Source organism: Rhinoderma darwinii, chromosome 9 (genome assembly GCF_050947455.1).
Source record: "Rhinoderma darwinii isolate aRhiDar2 chromosome 9, aRhiDar2.hap1, whole genome shotgun sequence".
Taxonomy (NCBI): domain Eukaryota; kingdom Metazoa; phylum Chordata; class Amphibia; order Anura; family Rhinodermatidae; genus Rhinoderma; species Rhinoderma darwinii.
Window position 1 is genome coordinate 60017811 of NC_134695.1, and position 16763 is coordinate 60034573.

Consider the following 16763-nt stretch of genomic DNA (forward strand, 5'->3'; position numbering starts at 1 on the left):
TGACTCCATGGAAAAACATCTCCAAAAACGCAGCAAAAAGCGGGACTTCATTAAGTCATTCTATTAAGCTCGTGAACATACCCCTATGAATCCATATATAATGAGCTCCCCCTGGTGGCAGCTGCAGTCAGTCAAAATTATATCATAGGAGATTTGGAGCTCTATGTCAGAAAAATGAGCTCCGACCGCTATAGATATATAATATGAAACTGATCAGCTCATAAGGTTGGACTTAAAGGGAACCTGTTACCAGGGATTTGGTCATTAAATTGGCGCCATGATACTGTAGTGCTTCTAAATAACTTTCTAGACATGTCACTGTTGGAATTGCCCGAAGGAGAAAAAACAAGTAAAAAAATCGGAGGACACTACATGTAAATAGCTTACAAGACGTCAACTTGGCGGTATTGGAGGGAGGAGTCACGGTATCCTGGATGGGATCACGGCCATTGTTCCTTGATTGACATTTTTGGATGGCCCTTAACTTCAGCACTAGCTGTGCCTTAATCTAGCGCATGCGCCATTTACTTGATAATGACAGGTGCCTGATCACGATCACGATAGTGACTCGCAAAGGGATGAAGCTGAAGACGGAACACCTCGCTTCAATGCGCATGCCCGGAGAGAAGCGGCTCATGCTGCCCACCCCATTTCCAAATGTGATCTGCCCCTGCTGATCACTTAAGCTGGCCATGCACATGAGAGAGCTGTAGGGTGAATGGCTGACAGCGATTCCTTTCGACTACACCATCGGCATACCTACTCTGCTTGACCGCTGGCAGACCACCCTGGGGGAAAGAAGGATCAAACATGTTGACATCCAATACTCCCGATACTCTTTTTTTTCTCCCAAAATAAGCCATGTGGGACACTTGGTAGGCCCCATACACATTAGCTAGTTAGCCGATCCCTGTCAAAATGACAGCCGCTCTTTCGGTTATTAGGTTTCAGACGTTTCTTCCACTATCAGGACACAGAGCAGATGGTAGGTGACATTTGCTAGTTTTAGCCTCGGTTACCTACAACCGAACACAGCCTAAAAAAAGGAATGCTAAATTCATACTAGTGTCTCTTTAATGGTCAATGCTCTACGAGGTACCAGGACAATGGCGCCATAGATAGGGCTCTGCTGCTGTAGAATACTCTATATTGATTATCATTCATTTCTGATGGGTTGCGGGTCGGTTCATACCTATTATCATGTATAACCCGCTGGGTGTCCTACTTTCCACAGCGATATGTCTTCATTAGTCCAGGTAGGACAGCAGAGATGTTGACATGGTTAAGCCGAGGTTATTCTGCTGCAATTAATCACAAAGCCTCAAGTTCTCAGCGGGAAGGAACATAGCATGCGGTGCGGACCTTGTGATGTGGATACAGGATTCATGCATGACCTGCTGATTTTGCATACTGGAAAGAGCTTTATATTCCCGGGTGGGGGCTGGAGATTACAAGAAACCTGTAGCACTATAGCTGGTGTCGAACAACGAGTCTCTGCCATTGAGAATGTTGAAACACATTAATAATGGAATCATTAATAATCAACATTAGACTGGGGCATACTCAGAAATCATAGGGCCCTAAAGCAAGACTCAGAAAGGGCCCCATCCAAAAAAAAAAAGGGGGTTAAAAAAGGTGAAGAAAATTCTCTGCTGACTAATTTCACAATATATGCAAGTCCCCTGCATAGGTAAATGCTAAAATTCTGTCTGCATGCAGCGACCACTAGGTGGAGCTCAAGGCATATAAATTTATAGAGCTTCCAATAAATCTACGAGGGTGAGTCAAAAATTATCCGCACTCTGGCTGTGGAATTAATTTTAATCAACTTTCAAAAAGGCAAACATTTCATTTTTCGACATAATCTCCCGGCTGTTCAATAAACTTTGTCGATCTGTCAACAAGCTTTCGTATTCCCACATTAAGAAATGTTTTAGGCTAAGCTGCGAGCCACGAATGCACCGCCGTCTTCACCTCTTCATCAGACGTGAGCCATGGCTAATTTGCTAATTATTTGCCACATAATCCACTGATACTCGTCTATCCAATAGAGTCAGTTCACGTGCACGCTCAATGTTGTCATCAGACGTGGACAGACGTCTGGCTCCTTCTTCATGGATGACACTTGTGCGACCTTCCTTGAACTTCTCCATTCATACACACTTCTTCGTGACAAAACACTTTCTCCATACTGTGCACAAAGTCTTCGATAAATATCGGCACAAGGCACACCCTCAAACCACAAAAAAACGAATCACTGCACGCTGCTCTTCTTTCGTGCAAATCACAAGTGGGGAAGCCATTGTTTCTCGCACCCCAGTCACAAATAAACAAACGTAATACGTTCAAACCTGCACAGCAGTGACTGGGGAGACAGCGACCTCGTACGGAAAGCGCTGATAAGACAGTGCGGCCAACAGAAGTTTTAATATAACCGGAGTGCGGATAATTTTTGACTTAGCCTCGTATATACAGTGAGCTCCCCCTAGTGGAAATACAGGTAAACAGAAATTTATCAAGGAAAGCAGTGCAAGCAGTCCAGCCTGTCCATCTGAACTAGCCGTTTGTAGAATATGATGGGTGAGGGAGATCAAAAAACTTGGTTAACTTTTTATAAGCATATGGGCTACCAACTGAAGCTTCAGCTTTGCGATAAAGAAGTTCTCTGCTTTTATGCAAATAAGGCGCAATCATTGTATATGGGAAGTTCTGCAACTTTCTGATATCATTTGTGGTTTAATTCCCCATTATTTTAAACAGCTCTGCTTGCTGTCAGTGAAAGAGTACCTGGTCAACTTTTGATTATTCAGTGGTTAAGGTTTATTTCTATAAAAGACCATTAAAGAGTGAGGTGTAGGAGAATGGGGAGAGAACTACAGATATAAGGAGGGTTGAGGAGTATAATGGTTGGAGCGGAAGTTAGAGAACAGTGGAAAAAAGGAAAGTCTGGAAGAACAAAGGCAAGAAGTTGCCAAGATTGCGCCCAGCCCAGATAAACAACCCTCTTCAATTATGTCGGGGTCCCAAATTTTTCTAAATGAGCTCAAGTGTTCTATTGAGATCCCACGTGTAGCATATAAAAAACGCACATGAGGTCTTCTTTGTTTCTTTGTTTTTCCACATTGAAGTTAATAAGGGAAAAATATCATAAAAACATTTTACAGCCTTCTGTGATATAGAAAATCAGCGAGATGCTCCAAACTGCACATCTGGCCTCATCAGTAAAATTCTGCAATGTCAAAACCTCTGTAAAAATGTGCCCACACCCCAAACTACATCCCCCACACACATGCTGGACTGAAAGTAATGAGGCACCTAAGAGTAAGCCGCTGAGGTTCCCTTAAAGGGGTTGTCCAGGCACGGACAACTGATGACCTATCCATAGGATAGGTCTACAGTATATAATCGCTGCGGGTCCGACACCCGGACCCTGCACTGATCAGCTGCTCCGGGCGCCAGATGTTATGCAGTAGTTGGAGCCGGAAGCAGATGGCTCCAACTATTGCATAAGCGGCCCTGCTGCAGCTCAGCCTTTATTCTGTGACCGGAGCCATCTGCCTTCGGCATGGACATCCGGTGCCTGGAGGCAGCTGATCGCTGCAGGGTCCGGGTGTCGGACCCCCACCGAGCATGACTGATGACCTATCCTGTATAGGGCATCAGTTGTCTGTGGGTGGACAACCCCTTTAAAGCTACATTCAGACATAGCAGGAGAAATCCACTGCCGATTTTGCAGGAAATCCACTGGCGATTCAGCAGCAAAATCCACATGTGTTGTGCTGTACATTGCCACGGAATCCGCACCGCACATCTGTGGTAATTATGTCACAGCTAAACGTGGCCTAACACTTTGCTCCTCCTGGGTCGGATTGGCCCACAAGAGTCCTAGAGGATCCTCTGATGGGCCCGGATTCTGACATAATAATGGGATCCTTAGACTAAAAGGACCCAAAGGTCCAGCAGAAGACAACCCCATTTGGATGGGTGTCCTGTGTGTACAATAATAATAACAAAGATAATAATGCAATAAAACGTGGACGTGCACATGTTCTGTATAGATGGAGTGTGGGCCCTCAGAATAATTTCCTCTGGTGGGCTCAAGGTACCGCAGTCTGACACTGCTGGCTTCAAATTACCCCATAAGTACCTAAGCCTCTGAGATACCCCCTACATTGCCAGCTTTAGATGCCCAGCCAGACTGTTGGCCACAGAGATTTTTCCCATAGTTCCCCTGAAGAATGGAAATGTATCTCACTTTGGTCTCATGATATATTGTGTTATTTCATGACCTGACCAAGAGAAGGGTTTAACCTCTGGAAGTAAATAATTATTTTTTTTCAATTGTTTGACAGCCAGCAGAGATCTTGAAAACTATGAGGAATTGATATGCAATGTATATTAGACAATGTTATAAACTTATATAATGCAAAAGCTTTAATTTACTTTAGTTTAATTATAAGTATAACTTTCCTTTTCTGCAAAATAAAATACATAGTTTAGGCAGAGGATCAGGCTTATGTTTATTAGGGGGGATTCACACGAGCGTGTATTCGGTCCGTGCGGGCCGCGTGGTTTTCACGCGGCACGCATGGACCAATACAAGTCTATGGGGCAGTACAGACAGTCCGTGCTTTTTGCGCAGCGTTTGTCTGCTGCGCAAAAAGCGCGACAGGTTCAATGAAGGTTCAATGAAGTCAATGGGTGCGTGAAAATCACGCGCACCACACGGAAGCACTTCCGTGGGACGAGCGTGATTCGCGCAACAGCAGTGAAAAGGATGAATGAAAACAGAAAAGCACCACGTGCTTTTCTGTTTCCGAACATCCAAACGGAGTGTCTTTGCGATGAGCGAAGCCGGACAAGCGTACCGAACTTCACCGGGTTCGGCCAAACTCGTTTTGGCCGAACCCGGCAAAAAAATTATCGGTACCCGACGTCAGGAGATAGTCACTGTCCATGGAGCTGAAAGAGTTAAACTGTTTCAGCACCATGGACCGTGACTTCCGATCCCAATATACATGAACCTGTAGAAAAAAAAACGAAGTTCTGACTTACCGCTAACTCCCGGCTTCTTCCTCCAGTCTGACCTCCCGGGATGACAATTAAGTCCAAGTGACAGCTCCAGCCAATCACAGGCCAAGCACAGGCTGCAGCGGTCACATGGTCTGGCGCGTCATCCAGGGAGGTGGGGCCCGATGTCAAGAGAGGCGCGTCACCAAGGACGCGTCACCAAGGACGCGTCACCAAGGCAACGGCCGGGAAGTTCTCGGTAAGTACGAACTTTTTCTTTTTTTTCTACAGGTTTTGCGATATTGTGTTCGGCATTCACTGTCGAGGGTGCTGAAAGAGTTACTGCCGATCAGTTAGCTCTTTCAGCACCTTGGACAGTGACGGCCGTCGACTAGCCTCATCTCTATGATGGCGGCTGCGCGAAAATCACGCAGCCGCGCATCAGACACGGATGACACACGCAGCTGTCAAATGTTTTTTGCGCGCGCAAAAACGCAACGCTCGTGTGAATCTGCCCTTAGTCTATGGAATATTTCTCTTAAAGTAGTTGCTGGAGACGATAAGAGGATTATCCTTCCTATGTACTGTATATTAAAAAAGGATTTTGGTCACTGGCCAAAGGTCATTTAATAATAAAACGTGCCCCATTTTCTCTAGAGTGCCCACTCATATAGTCTAGGTCTGGAAGAATGGACTTTTACTACATTGCACTTTACTGCGCCGAAAAAGTGTCATGCTAATATCATGTGGCTGCACCTCTGCCCCCAGCAGGGCCAACTATGATCACATGACTGGCGATAGGACACCCCGGAAATCTTCTTCTTAGTCCTAAAGTGGGTGACGTGATTTTTCTTCAATCCTGGCAGTGTTGACTGGTCAAAAGGGATCACTGAGGATTGGGGCGCTGCCACATATGCCAATGAAGATTAGCTTATATAACACGCTTTAGTCAAGCACCTCAGTTGTTAATGGGGCCATTTAGAGGGTATTCTACCCATAAGTTTACTTAAAGGGAATGTGTTGGCAGCAAAACATGTTTGTTTTTTTTTTAGTTAAACAATTAGTGTATAGGTGATTAAACATTGTTCTATTTTTTTCACGAGTCAGGAAATATTATAAATTGGATTCTAATTTATAATATTTCCCATTGCTGGTCACTAGATGGAGCCATTCCCAAAATTGCAGCATTGCATGTGGTAAAGCAACCACATTGCTTTATGCTGCAAAATTGGGTAAAAAGCCCTCGCTCTAGTGAGCTCTCAGCATCCCCCCCTCCTTTATCCTGGCTAGTGCCGGGATAAACGAGGGGATTCAACGGTCTAACCTCCTACACTGTGTGTCGCCATTTTTTGAGCTAACACACAGTGTAGTAGGTTTACATACAGTAGTAAACACACACAAACACGAACATACATAGAAAGCTCTTACCTGCTCCTGCCGCCGCGGCTCCCTCCGGCCCGTCCGCTCCGTCTGCTGCCGCTGGTCCAAGTGCACAAGTCCGGAAGCCGCGACCGGAAGTAGTAATCTTACTGTCCGGCCGCGACTTCCGGTCCACAGGAAAATGGTGCCGGACGGCGCGCATTTCAAATTGGACTGTGTGGGAGCGGCGCATGCGCCGTTCCCACACAGACGGCGTACATTGAAGTGGATGGAACGGGCCCCGTTCGCAGTCCCTATGGGACTGGAGCTGCCGTATTCCATGTCTGTATGTGTCGTTAATCGACACATACAGAAATGGAAAAAAAAATGGCAGCCCCCATAGGGAAGAAAAAGTCTAAAAATAAGAAAAAGTAACACACAAACACACAAATTAATCCAAACGTTTTTAATAAAGTACTAACATCTTTAACATATTAAAAAAAAAATTGTGGTAACACTGTACCTTTAAAGAGGAACTACACTTTCATCAATCTTTTGATATGTCATAGAGACATATCAAAAGTTTGGATTGGTGAGAGTCCCCCACCATTGCTGAAATGAAGGTGTAGAAGCGATCAGCTGATCGCTTCTGCACCTTTGTTTCATCAACAGTGGCGTCTCATCACCCGGACCCCCACCGATCCAAACTTTTGACATGTCTCTATGAAAAGTTTCATATCAAAAGTTTGATGAAAGTGTAGTTCCTATTTAAAGAGGCTCTGTCACCAGATTTTGCAACCCCTATCTGCTATTGCAGCAGATCGGCGCTGCAATGTAGATTACAGTAACGTTTTTATTTTTTTTAAACGAGCATTTTTGGCCAATTTATGACCATTTTTGTATTTATGCAAATGAGGCTTGCAAAAGTACAACTGGGCGTGTTTAAAGTAAAAGTCCAACTTGGCGTGTATTATGTGCGTACATCGGGGCGTTTTTACTACTTTTACTAGCTGGGCGTTCTGATGAGAAGTATCATCCACTTCTCTTCAGAACGCCCAGCTTCTGGCAGTGCAGATCTGTGACGTCACTTCCCCAGGTCCTGCATCGTGTCAGACGAGCGAGGACACATCGGCACCAGAGGCTACAGTTGATTCTGCAGCAGCATCAGCGTTTGCAGGTAAGTAGCTACATCGACTTACCTGCAAATGCCGATGCTGCTCCAGAATCAACTGTAGCCTCTGGTGCCGATGTGTCCTCGCTCGTCCGACACGATGCAGGACCTGTGAGTGACGTCACAGCGTGATCTCTCGAGAACACGCTGTGTCTGCACTGCCAGAAGCTGGGCGTTCTGAAGAGAAGTGGATGATACTTCTCGTCAGAACGCCCAGCTAGTAAAAGAAGTAAAAACGCCCCGATGTACGCACATAATACACGCCCACTTGGACTTTTACTTTTAAACACACCCACTTGGACTTTTGCAAGCCTCATTTGCATAAACACAAAAATGGTCATAACTTGGCCAAAAATGCTCGTTTTTTAAAAATAAAAACGTTACTGTAATCTACATTGCAGCGCCGATCTGCTGCAATAGCAGATAGGGGTTGCAAAATCTGGTGACAGAGCCTCTTTAAGTCCTGTCAGAGCATAGAGAATAATAATGACGGGCCGACCCTGATTTTAATTCCAAAATTCCCTCCCAGATGATACTCACCTTGCCACGCTTTTACATGCACTACATGAAACATTTCTGCATATGGTGATTTAGGTGTTAGTAATAGTATTCTTGTAATATTCCTGGTAGGTTAGAAGGTAATACTCAGTATCCCCTGGCACAGACCTTGTGCACTTGTTATGGCGTTGCCCGAAATTACGCCTCTGCAGGACTGGGAGTTTTTACTTTTTTGAATTTCACATTTGGTTTGAATTTAAGGTGCGGCCTTTTCTGGCTCCTCATGGTGATTACTCACAGGAGGTCCAGCTTCATGCCAAAACTTTTCAGGTTCTGCTTTTGCAATTACTATTTATTGCAAGACTGGAAATATTCAGATGTTGGATATCACAATGAGTTGGGTGGAAAGGGCAGGTGTACCAGACCCTCGTACTTGAAAAGTCATATTTTACTATATATGCAGGTCTGCCCGATTCCTTGAAAAATGGAAGTGGTGGATTGATATCCTTCGAGTGAGCTGGCTTGACGCGCTAGTATTAACGTGCGAGGTTTCCGAGCTTACTTTTCCAAGGGTGGGTGGCGGGTAAGGGGCGAATGCTACATTTACTATTTCTGTTTTGTAAATTGGTACCCGAATATTAGAAAAAAAAACAAAAAAAAATAAACTCAGTATCTCTGGTGGTCTTTGGTAATGAAGGAGTTAAACAATCATAATATCTATTATACATGGTGGTTTAGGGTGGTTATGGCTGGGTTTATATATAATATTCCTGAAGTGGTTAATACCCATTATTCCTGATAGTTTAAGATGCTGGAAAGGGTTTGTGTAGGTCAAGTGAACCTAAAATGTATTCTCTAAATAGGTCCAAAATTCTCTATAGGGGTCAGAGCTTTGTTTTTCTGGTACAGAATTCCGAATTTTCGGCGAAAAGCAGAGATGAGAAAAATAATCAATACTCACCTGCCTGGCGTTGCCATAGCGATGGGTCCCTGCTCCCCACTACTGGTCTCCGAGCAGCCCAGACTCCTGTGATGACGCTGCAGATTATGGACCGCTGCAGCAGTCACATGGGATGAAACTTCTTCCCAAAAGGCCAGCAGCACGGAGCCGGGGGAATAAGGAGTCGTCGCTATGGTAATGCAAATGAGGTCATTATAATCTTTTTTTTTAATCAGATTTAAATAGGAAAAAGTTTTTTTTTTAGATTTGCGATTTAGGCTTCGGAGTTGCAGCTTTTATCCTGCAAAAATGTCATCATTTTCTTTTTGTTGCCAATTTTTACCTCCCCATTGAACTCAATGGGGAAAATCCACAAGAAAAGCGCATTGTTTCCGCAGCATAAATTAATATGCTGTGGATTAAAAAGCTGCACCGCAGGTCAATTTATGCATTTTTTGAACTTTATGAATTTAGGATTTATTCCGGAGCGTGCGGATGCCATTTGTTCAAATCTCATACAGAGAGAAGAGACCGCGGCACTCCAAGCGAAAAAAAAGTTGTTTTCTTTAATTCATCAAAACATGGACATGCAACGTTTCAACCCTATCAGGGTCTGCTTGAGAAAGACCCTGATAGGCTTGAAACGTTGCATGTCCATGTTTTGATGAACCTGCGTGCACTCCCCATTAAGTTGGGATACTGTTGTTCCGTCTCAATTGCTGGTGGTGCTGCTGGATATTCAAGTTTTGTTCAAATCTCATCCACTTTACTGCTACTGTAGTACGCTGCGGATTTTGTGTACTCATATCTGGACGGAAAATCCACAGAAATTATGCCCCGTGTGAACGTAGCCTTAAAGGGGTTGTCCAGAATTAGAAAAACATGGTTGTTTTATTCCAAAAACAGTGCCACACTCGGCCATAGGTGGTGTATGGTATTGCAGTTCAGTCTTATTTACTTCAATGGAGCTGAGCTGCAATACCGGACACAACTCATGGACAGGTGTGGCTCTGTCTATGGAAGAAAGTAACCATGTTTTCTAATCCTGGACAACCCCTTTTAACCTATGAGGTCGGGGGCTCTTGAGGTCGTGGGCTCTTATAAAGACTTTACCACCGGGCCCAGGGGCTTCAGGTTACGTCTCTGCTCTCCGGCATGTATCATACGACACAGAAAGTTCGGTACTATTTGTTTCCATACTTCTCATCTAATAAACTTCAACTTTCACTGTCCAAGTCATGATACTGCCAAGTGGAACACCATTCAGATGTATGAGCTAATCCCTCAATGAGAGACACAGAGACTATATTCTCCTTGAATGTCAGGAGAAAGGATTGGTAAGAAGATCCCGGCTCCGCAATGACTGCGGAGGTTGTTCTCCGTACAATCCTCAACATATTTTCCTGGCTCCTCTCCCTTACCCGTACCAGAGAGACCCCCTCCAGACTTCTTGTTGCCTTGGAGACATTCTACACCTCCCTCCAGACTCACTTAAATGTCCTCCGCTGCCGGCAACTCACATGGGATGTAATGCCTTTGATCATAGTTCTTCAAATACCGTCAGCACTTACATAGTCTCAACACGAACGAGTTAGGAAAGGTATTGTGCATAAAATCTGGGGGAAGAAAAGTATGGAGACATTTACATCAATACGTTACTAAAGTCTCTTGCACACGACCGTTGTGCCACTCGGTCCGGTTTTGATGGCATCCGAGTGGCACCCGATAATCTTCACGGATTCATTCACTTTGACGGGTGAATCGGGTCCGTGAAAAATACTCCGATCACTCGATACACCGATCGCTCGTCCCCTGTTTACACAGGGAGACGTGCAGCCGACAACGATAATAGTTTCTGCATTTAAAACGTTTGCTCGCTCATCGGCTGATCGTTGTCCTGTTTACACAGAGCAATACTCTGGGAACGCTCTTTTGCCCAATAATTGGCCACTGTAAGGCTGGGTTCACACGACCTATTTTCAGGCGTAAACGAGGACACTTCTTGGGACGTAATTTGATCCGTTTTTCATTGACTTCAATGAAGAACAGCTCCAAATTACGGCCGTAATTGACGCATCGAAAATGTGAGTACGAGCAATTACGTCTGAAATGCACGAGCTGTTTTCTCCTGAAAACAGCTCTGTAATTTCAGCCGTAATTGTCGTTATCGTGTGCACATACCCTAAAAGTGCCTATTAGACGGGCAGATATGCTTCCATAAACTAGCAACGAGTGATGATTTAGCGAGTTGTTTTCGTTTAAAAGACGGTCTATTACACGTGACAATGATTGCTAAAGATTTTCTCTGTTCAGTTGTTACTACGATCGCATGACACACAAAGATTATCGAGCTTGTAGGTGGAGTGCACAGGACGGATCTGCTAATGACGGGAAGATTTCTGACTAGACAAAGGGAAGTGGCAGCGACAAACAATAATCTATCGCCCGGGTAGATGTGGACGATAAACAGAATCCCAACGATTTATCGTTTGTCGTTCGATCGTTGCACGCTATTACACATGACAATTATCTCTTACATTTGACAACAATTATGTGAAAATTTGTACGATAATCGCTTCGTCCAATAAGGCCTTAACGCTTTGAAGCCATCAGCATTTCGGGTGATTTCAAGACTGTGGTGAATGCATTTAAAGGGAACCTGTCACCAGCATTTCACCTATTAAACCAGCAATACCTGGTGGTAGTGGGTGAAATTGTTATGTAACCTATAATTATCTTCTACGTCGGCTCTACCATTAGTATTCCGATTTTTAGTGTTGCCGCACTGTATGCCAATGAGCAGAAAAGAGTCATATCTTCATTCCTCAAGCCTTTCCGAGCTAACCCCGCCTCCATACTTTTGATTGACAGCTCCTCGCCTCCCCCCAGCACACACACGAAGTCTCGCGCCGGCGCAGTAACTAGATTTGAGGCCCGGACTAAGCAGGGAAGGGTGTCAGACCATACATGACGGGCACACGCACGTTATCTCAGATGAGATTTTGGCATTCAACGCGGACCAGTTTTCAGCGGTGGGCGGGCATAAGAAGAGGAATGAACGAGACTTCCGGATTATTACCATAAAAGGCGCAAAATGTTTGCAGACCGTTATTTACGGTCGGAGGAGGAGTTTAGGAGAGGGGATAACGGCAATTAACTTTTGACAGCAACGGCCAGCGAGGGGCGAGTAGAGTTCAATAGGTGAAATGCTGGTGACAGGTTCCCTTTAAAGTGATTTTTGAAAGACATAGGTTATAATTATTGACTCAATTCTGCGAATATGTGGGATATTACATTAGTTACAGTAATAAGTGTCACATCATCCCATATATACCACTTGTACATTTCTATAGTATATTGCCTTAGAGGTATGGCCAATGTATAAATCATATCTCCCATAATAGGAAAGACTCCACCAAATAAGACCAACGGTGCCATATAAACATGGGGCAGAGATGTTGGGACACTATCACGCTCATTCTAATAATTCTTCCATTTCAAGTGTATACATATGTTACAGACTATATGTCATTTATATAATATATACATGCATTCATAGGTGGCAAGCCCAGGTAAACCTTTGTACCAAAGCACATGGGCATCAAGCCTACACTCGACACCGCAATCTATATTTTTTAGACCTCTGTGGGCTCGATCTAATAGTACATGAAGAAAAAGCAGTGAACATTCCTTGTTGATGGGTTTTCAGATGCAGTTTTAGCAATGAAGACCCAATATATCACTTAGACCTCATGAACTCAGAACTGACGGAGCCAAAACTGGCTCCCATGGAAGTCTATACGCCCGTATTTTGTTGGATCTAATGGAATCCAAGAGAAATAAATAATGTCATTTTTTATTACGGGGATATTCTAAAAGTAGAAAATCATTGCTGTAGATGGGCGCAATATGGCAGCACATTGGGTACTAACTGCTCCGAAGTACGTGATGTGCATGATCTGCCATGTGCATTAGGAGGTTCAGTTTTTAGATTATTTTAGAACTGTTGATATTGTTATATCTCCTAATATTATTAGTTGTGTATTCTTAATCTGTTTTCTGTTGGAGAATAACATTTCTATTATTTTTTGTTTTTTCTCTAGCCAGAATGTTTGCTTCAAGTATTCCAGCTTTTCTTGGAATATTGGCTCATCTCCTTCTTCTTTCTCCGGTGGCCCTTGGTACAGATTTTCGCTCTGCCTTTTCTGTTGCCCGTACTACCAGTATGGAAGGAGGACCTGAAATGGTCATTACTTTTGACAAAGTCTATGTAAATATTGGAGGGGATTTTGACCCCAAAGCAGGTATCTTCAGGTGTCGTATTCCTGGAGCATATTATTTTTCTTTTACTATTGGAAAGTTCCCAAAGAAAAACCTTTCAGTTATGTTGATGAAGAACAAGAATGAAGTTCAGGTCATCGTCTATGATGAGCATCACCACAAAGAGAGAAAAGTTGCCAGTCAGAGTGCAATGTTACAGCTTGACTATGGAGACACGGTTTGGCTTCGGCTTCATGGTGACCCAAAATACGCACTCTACAGTAATGTTGGACCTTATACAACCTTCAATGGTTATTTGATCTACCCTGATACATCCTATTATTTCCAGAGCGGCAGCAATTCCTACAAACTACAAAACCCACAAAACACAATTACGTCTACAGAAAGGTCCTCAGAACAGAATGAAGTCTACAAAAAGTACACGGTGGGTGAGGACCAACCAATAAACACAGACCCTCGGTCAGCTTTCTCAGTTGCAAGAACTGAAAGTCTTGTTGGATCGGAGGAAAAGAAGATACAGCATCCAGCAATCACTTTTGACTCAGAGTTTGTGAACATTGGGAAAGACTTTAACCTGTCATCTGGAGAATTTCACTGCCGTTTGGCTGGAGCATATTACTTTTCTTTTACCATAGGGAAAATGCCTTATAAAACCATGTCTGTCAAGTTGATGAAGAACCAGAATGAAGTTCAAGCAATGATTTATGATGACAGCCACTCTAAAAAACGTGAGATGCAAAGCCAAAGTGTGATGCTGTCACTACAACCTGGAGACACAGTTTGGCTATATAGCCATGGACATGAAGGCTATGGGGCATACAGTAATCATGGAAAATACATTACCTTCACTGGCTTCCTGATTTATCCTGAGATACCTTCCAAGCAACAAATAACAGTAACAAACTCCAAACCAGAAATTCTTACACAGATTTGAAGGGTACCGTCATGGGTACGGTGACAGTGCCAGAGTATGACCAGTATACAAAAATGAATTGAATAATAGGTCATATAGTCACATATTCAATGGTGCCATAGAGACAGAATCCACATCCGCAAATTTCACTCATAATTGTGTTTGTAGCATTGCAATTGTGTCATAGGTAGTACATTCTGAAACATGTTGCCTCATATTTCTTGAACATTGAATTGCATACAGATTTAAAGAATCCCCTGCAAGAGATACCTTACCCGGGTGAAAAATACAAGCAGGTACTTCCTTCGGTTTAGTGAATGAATGAGAAGGCGATTAGTTAACCTGGGCCTCCAGATTACTCCACATTACTTATTGATTATATTGAGATTGGCCAAACATGAGTTAGTGACACATTCAAACCAAGTAGGGGGTTATACGATTGCCTCATCAACCATACCTACCAACGTGAACGTCATTGTCTCCCCATCACTTTAAGCATTGGGTGGGAGACAGTTGAAATAATGATAGTGACCCTTTATGAGTCACACTTCCAAGTGTCCAGGAAGCTTAGATATGCTAAACTGTGTGGTGGGTTCAGTATGCTGCGTAGCTGCTTCAGTGGTCACTATGCCTGTCAATAACATAGAAGGAACACTACGGTCGCTAGTAACTTCTTTTCCAAACTAACAAAGTAGCAGATCCGATTAAAATCTTTGGTGACCACTGTTCCCTCCATGTCATAGTGGAGAACTCCTTTAAACAACTTCTCATACCTCAGCTTCCTACGTAGCGTTACATGGGGGGAGAGGGATGTTGGCGTTAAAAGGGTTTTCCCATTATAGGAAATAATGTCATATTGCAAAACCTGATTGCTGGGACCCCCACCAAATGAAAGGGCTGCAGAGCTGGTTAAAGGGGTATTCCCAAAATCATTAGTTATCAACTGCCCACAGTACAGGTGATAATTTTCTGATTGCTGGACCCCCACCGATCGTGAGATGGGAGTCCCAAACACCCAGATCCGCCTCACTGCACTCCCCGCAGTGAGGAGTAGCTTGAATGGAGTCGAGCATTCACTGTCTATGAGAGTGACGGAAACAGCCGAGTGTTGTACTCTGCTGTTTCCGTCATTCCTGTAGATAGATTTGAACAGAGCGGCAGCCCACATGTTCAACGGCCGCTCCATTCAATGTCCTCCTCACTCTGGTCAAGCAGTGAGGAGAATCTGGAGGCTCAGGACCCCCGTCCTCACAATCAGTGGGGGTCCCAGTATTTGGGCCCCCAGCGATGAGAAAATTATCACCTATCATGTGTATAGGGGATATGTATTATTTTGGGAATACCCTTTTATGCACTTCCTGCACAGCGACCCTGCCTTAGAAGGAACGACAAAACGGCCCCATGCAGTTTCCTGGAAGCATGAGGCCGGGAGTGCTGCTATACAGGAGAAATGTCGACGGGACCTCTTTCCCTTCATTTTCTGGATCGGCGAGGGTCCCATAAATTGAACCTCCATTGATCACAATATATCCTAGCGACATGCCATAACATAAGATAGGAATACCCTTTTATCTGCCGTTGCACCAACATTTTTATATTTTCTTTAGTAGTTACTCTTTAAATCCACTCTTCTAGGGATTATGTGTAGGTAGAATCTGTAGTTAGATATTGGTTGATCTGATAGTTTCCGTCTCCGTTCACGAGAGATCGCCATTTGCGTTGTTCAATTATGTGTCGGTGAGCATGTTATAAAACTGTGTACTGCATGAGTGGAGTGGTGAACCGAACTAATGTCCATGTTATTTATATAAGGAATGCAATAAAAGGAAGGTCCTCCTGAAATATGGCAGGTGTAAGATACACTGAAGCAATGCACAACGTTCTATACTTGTTACGTAACTCTAGAGGAAAAAATAAAATCGTTTTCTATTTCCCATGTGTTTGCCGATTTTAAATGTCATTAAGTGTATGTTTAAGAGTGACTTCATCGAGATGCATCCTCCGGGAGGGATCATTTCTGATGCCGGCAGTTAATTAAAGCTGCTAATGAGACTTCTATTTGATCAGCAAGCAGCGCAGAATAGACAGTGTAGCCGAATCTGAGTCACTGACACCAATTCACAGAAGTTTTGCAGGTGCTGTGATAATTGGGGGTTTTCTGGAACAGACTAAAAACACTGAGGCAGATGTCTCGCCTTTATTCTCACTGCATATGTACATTTAAAGGGGCTGTCGTAGATTAGGAAAAAATTGTGTTTCTATTTCAGAAACAGCGCCACTCTTGTCTAAGGGCTGTCTCTGGTATTGCAGCTCAGTCACATTTAATTGAATAGTTCTAAGCTGCAATACCACTTCTGGTGCTTTCTTAAAGAAAGCAGATATGTTTTTCTAATTTCATTAACCCCCTTTATTAAAATGCTATAAAGTTTCAGTAAAATTACAGTAATTCAGTTTTCCATTTATCAATTAGATCCTGCATGGGTTAAAATCTTAAAGGTACACTCCAAGAAAACTAATACACCGTGTTATATAAGTTATGCTTAGCGCTGGCCTGAAAGGGCGATGCATGACACACAGATTCTCTTTAATTT

At 43.6% G+C, this 16763-nt stretch overlaps 1 protein-coding gene across 2 annotated transcripts in view; it reads left to right on the forward strand.

Moving 5' to 3' along the window:
• Positions 1-16108, forward strand: part of MTCH2 (mitochondrial carrier 2) — a 41032-nt gene extending 24924 nt beyond the window's left edge. For both annotated transcript variants that reach the window (XM_075837802.1, XM_075837801.1), the window contains one exon: positions 13082-16108. In XM_075837802.1, coding sequence (XP_075693917.1) covers positions 13087-14193 — 1107 coding nt within the window. In that variant the 5' untranslated portion in view covers positions 13082-13086 and the 3' untranslated portion in view covers positions 14194-16108. The remainder of the gene's footprint in view (positions 1-13081) is intronic.
• The last annotated feature ends 655 nt before the right edge of the window (positions 16109-16763 follow it).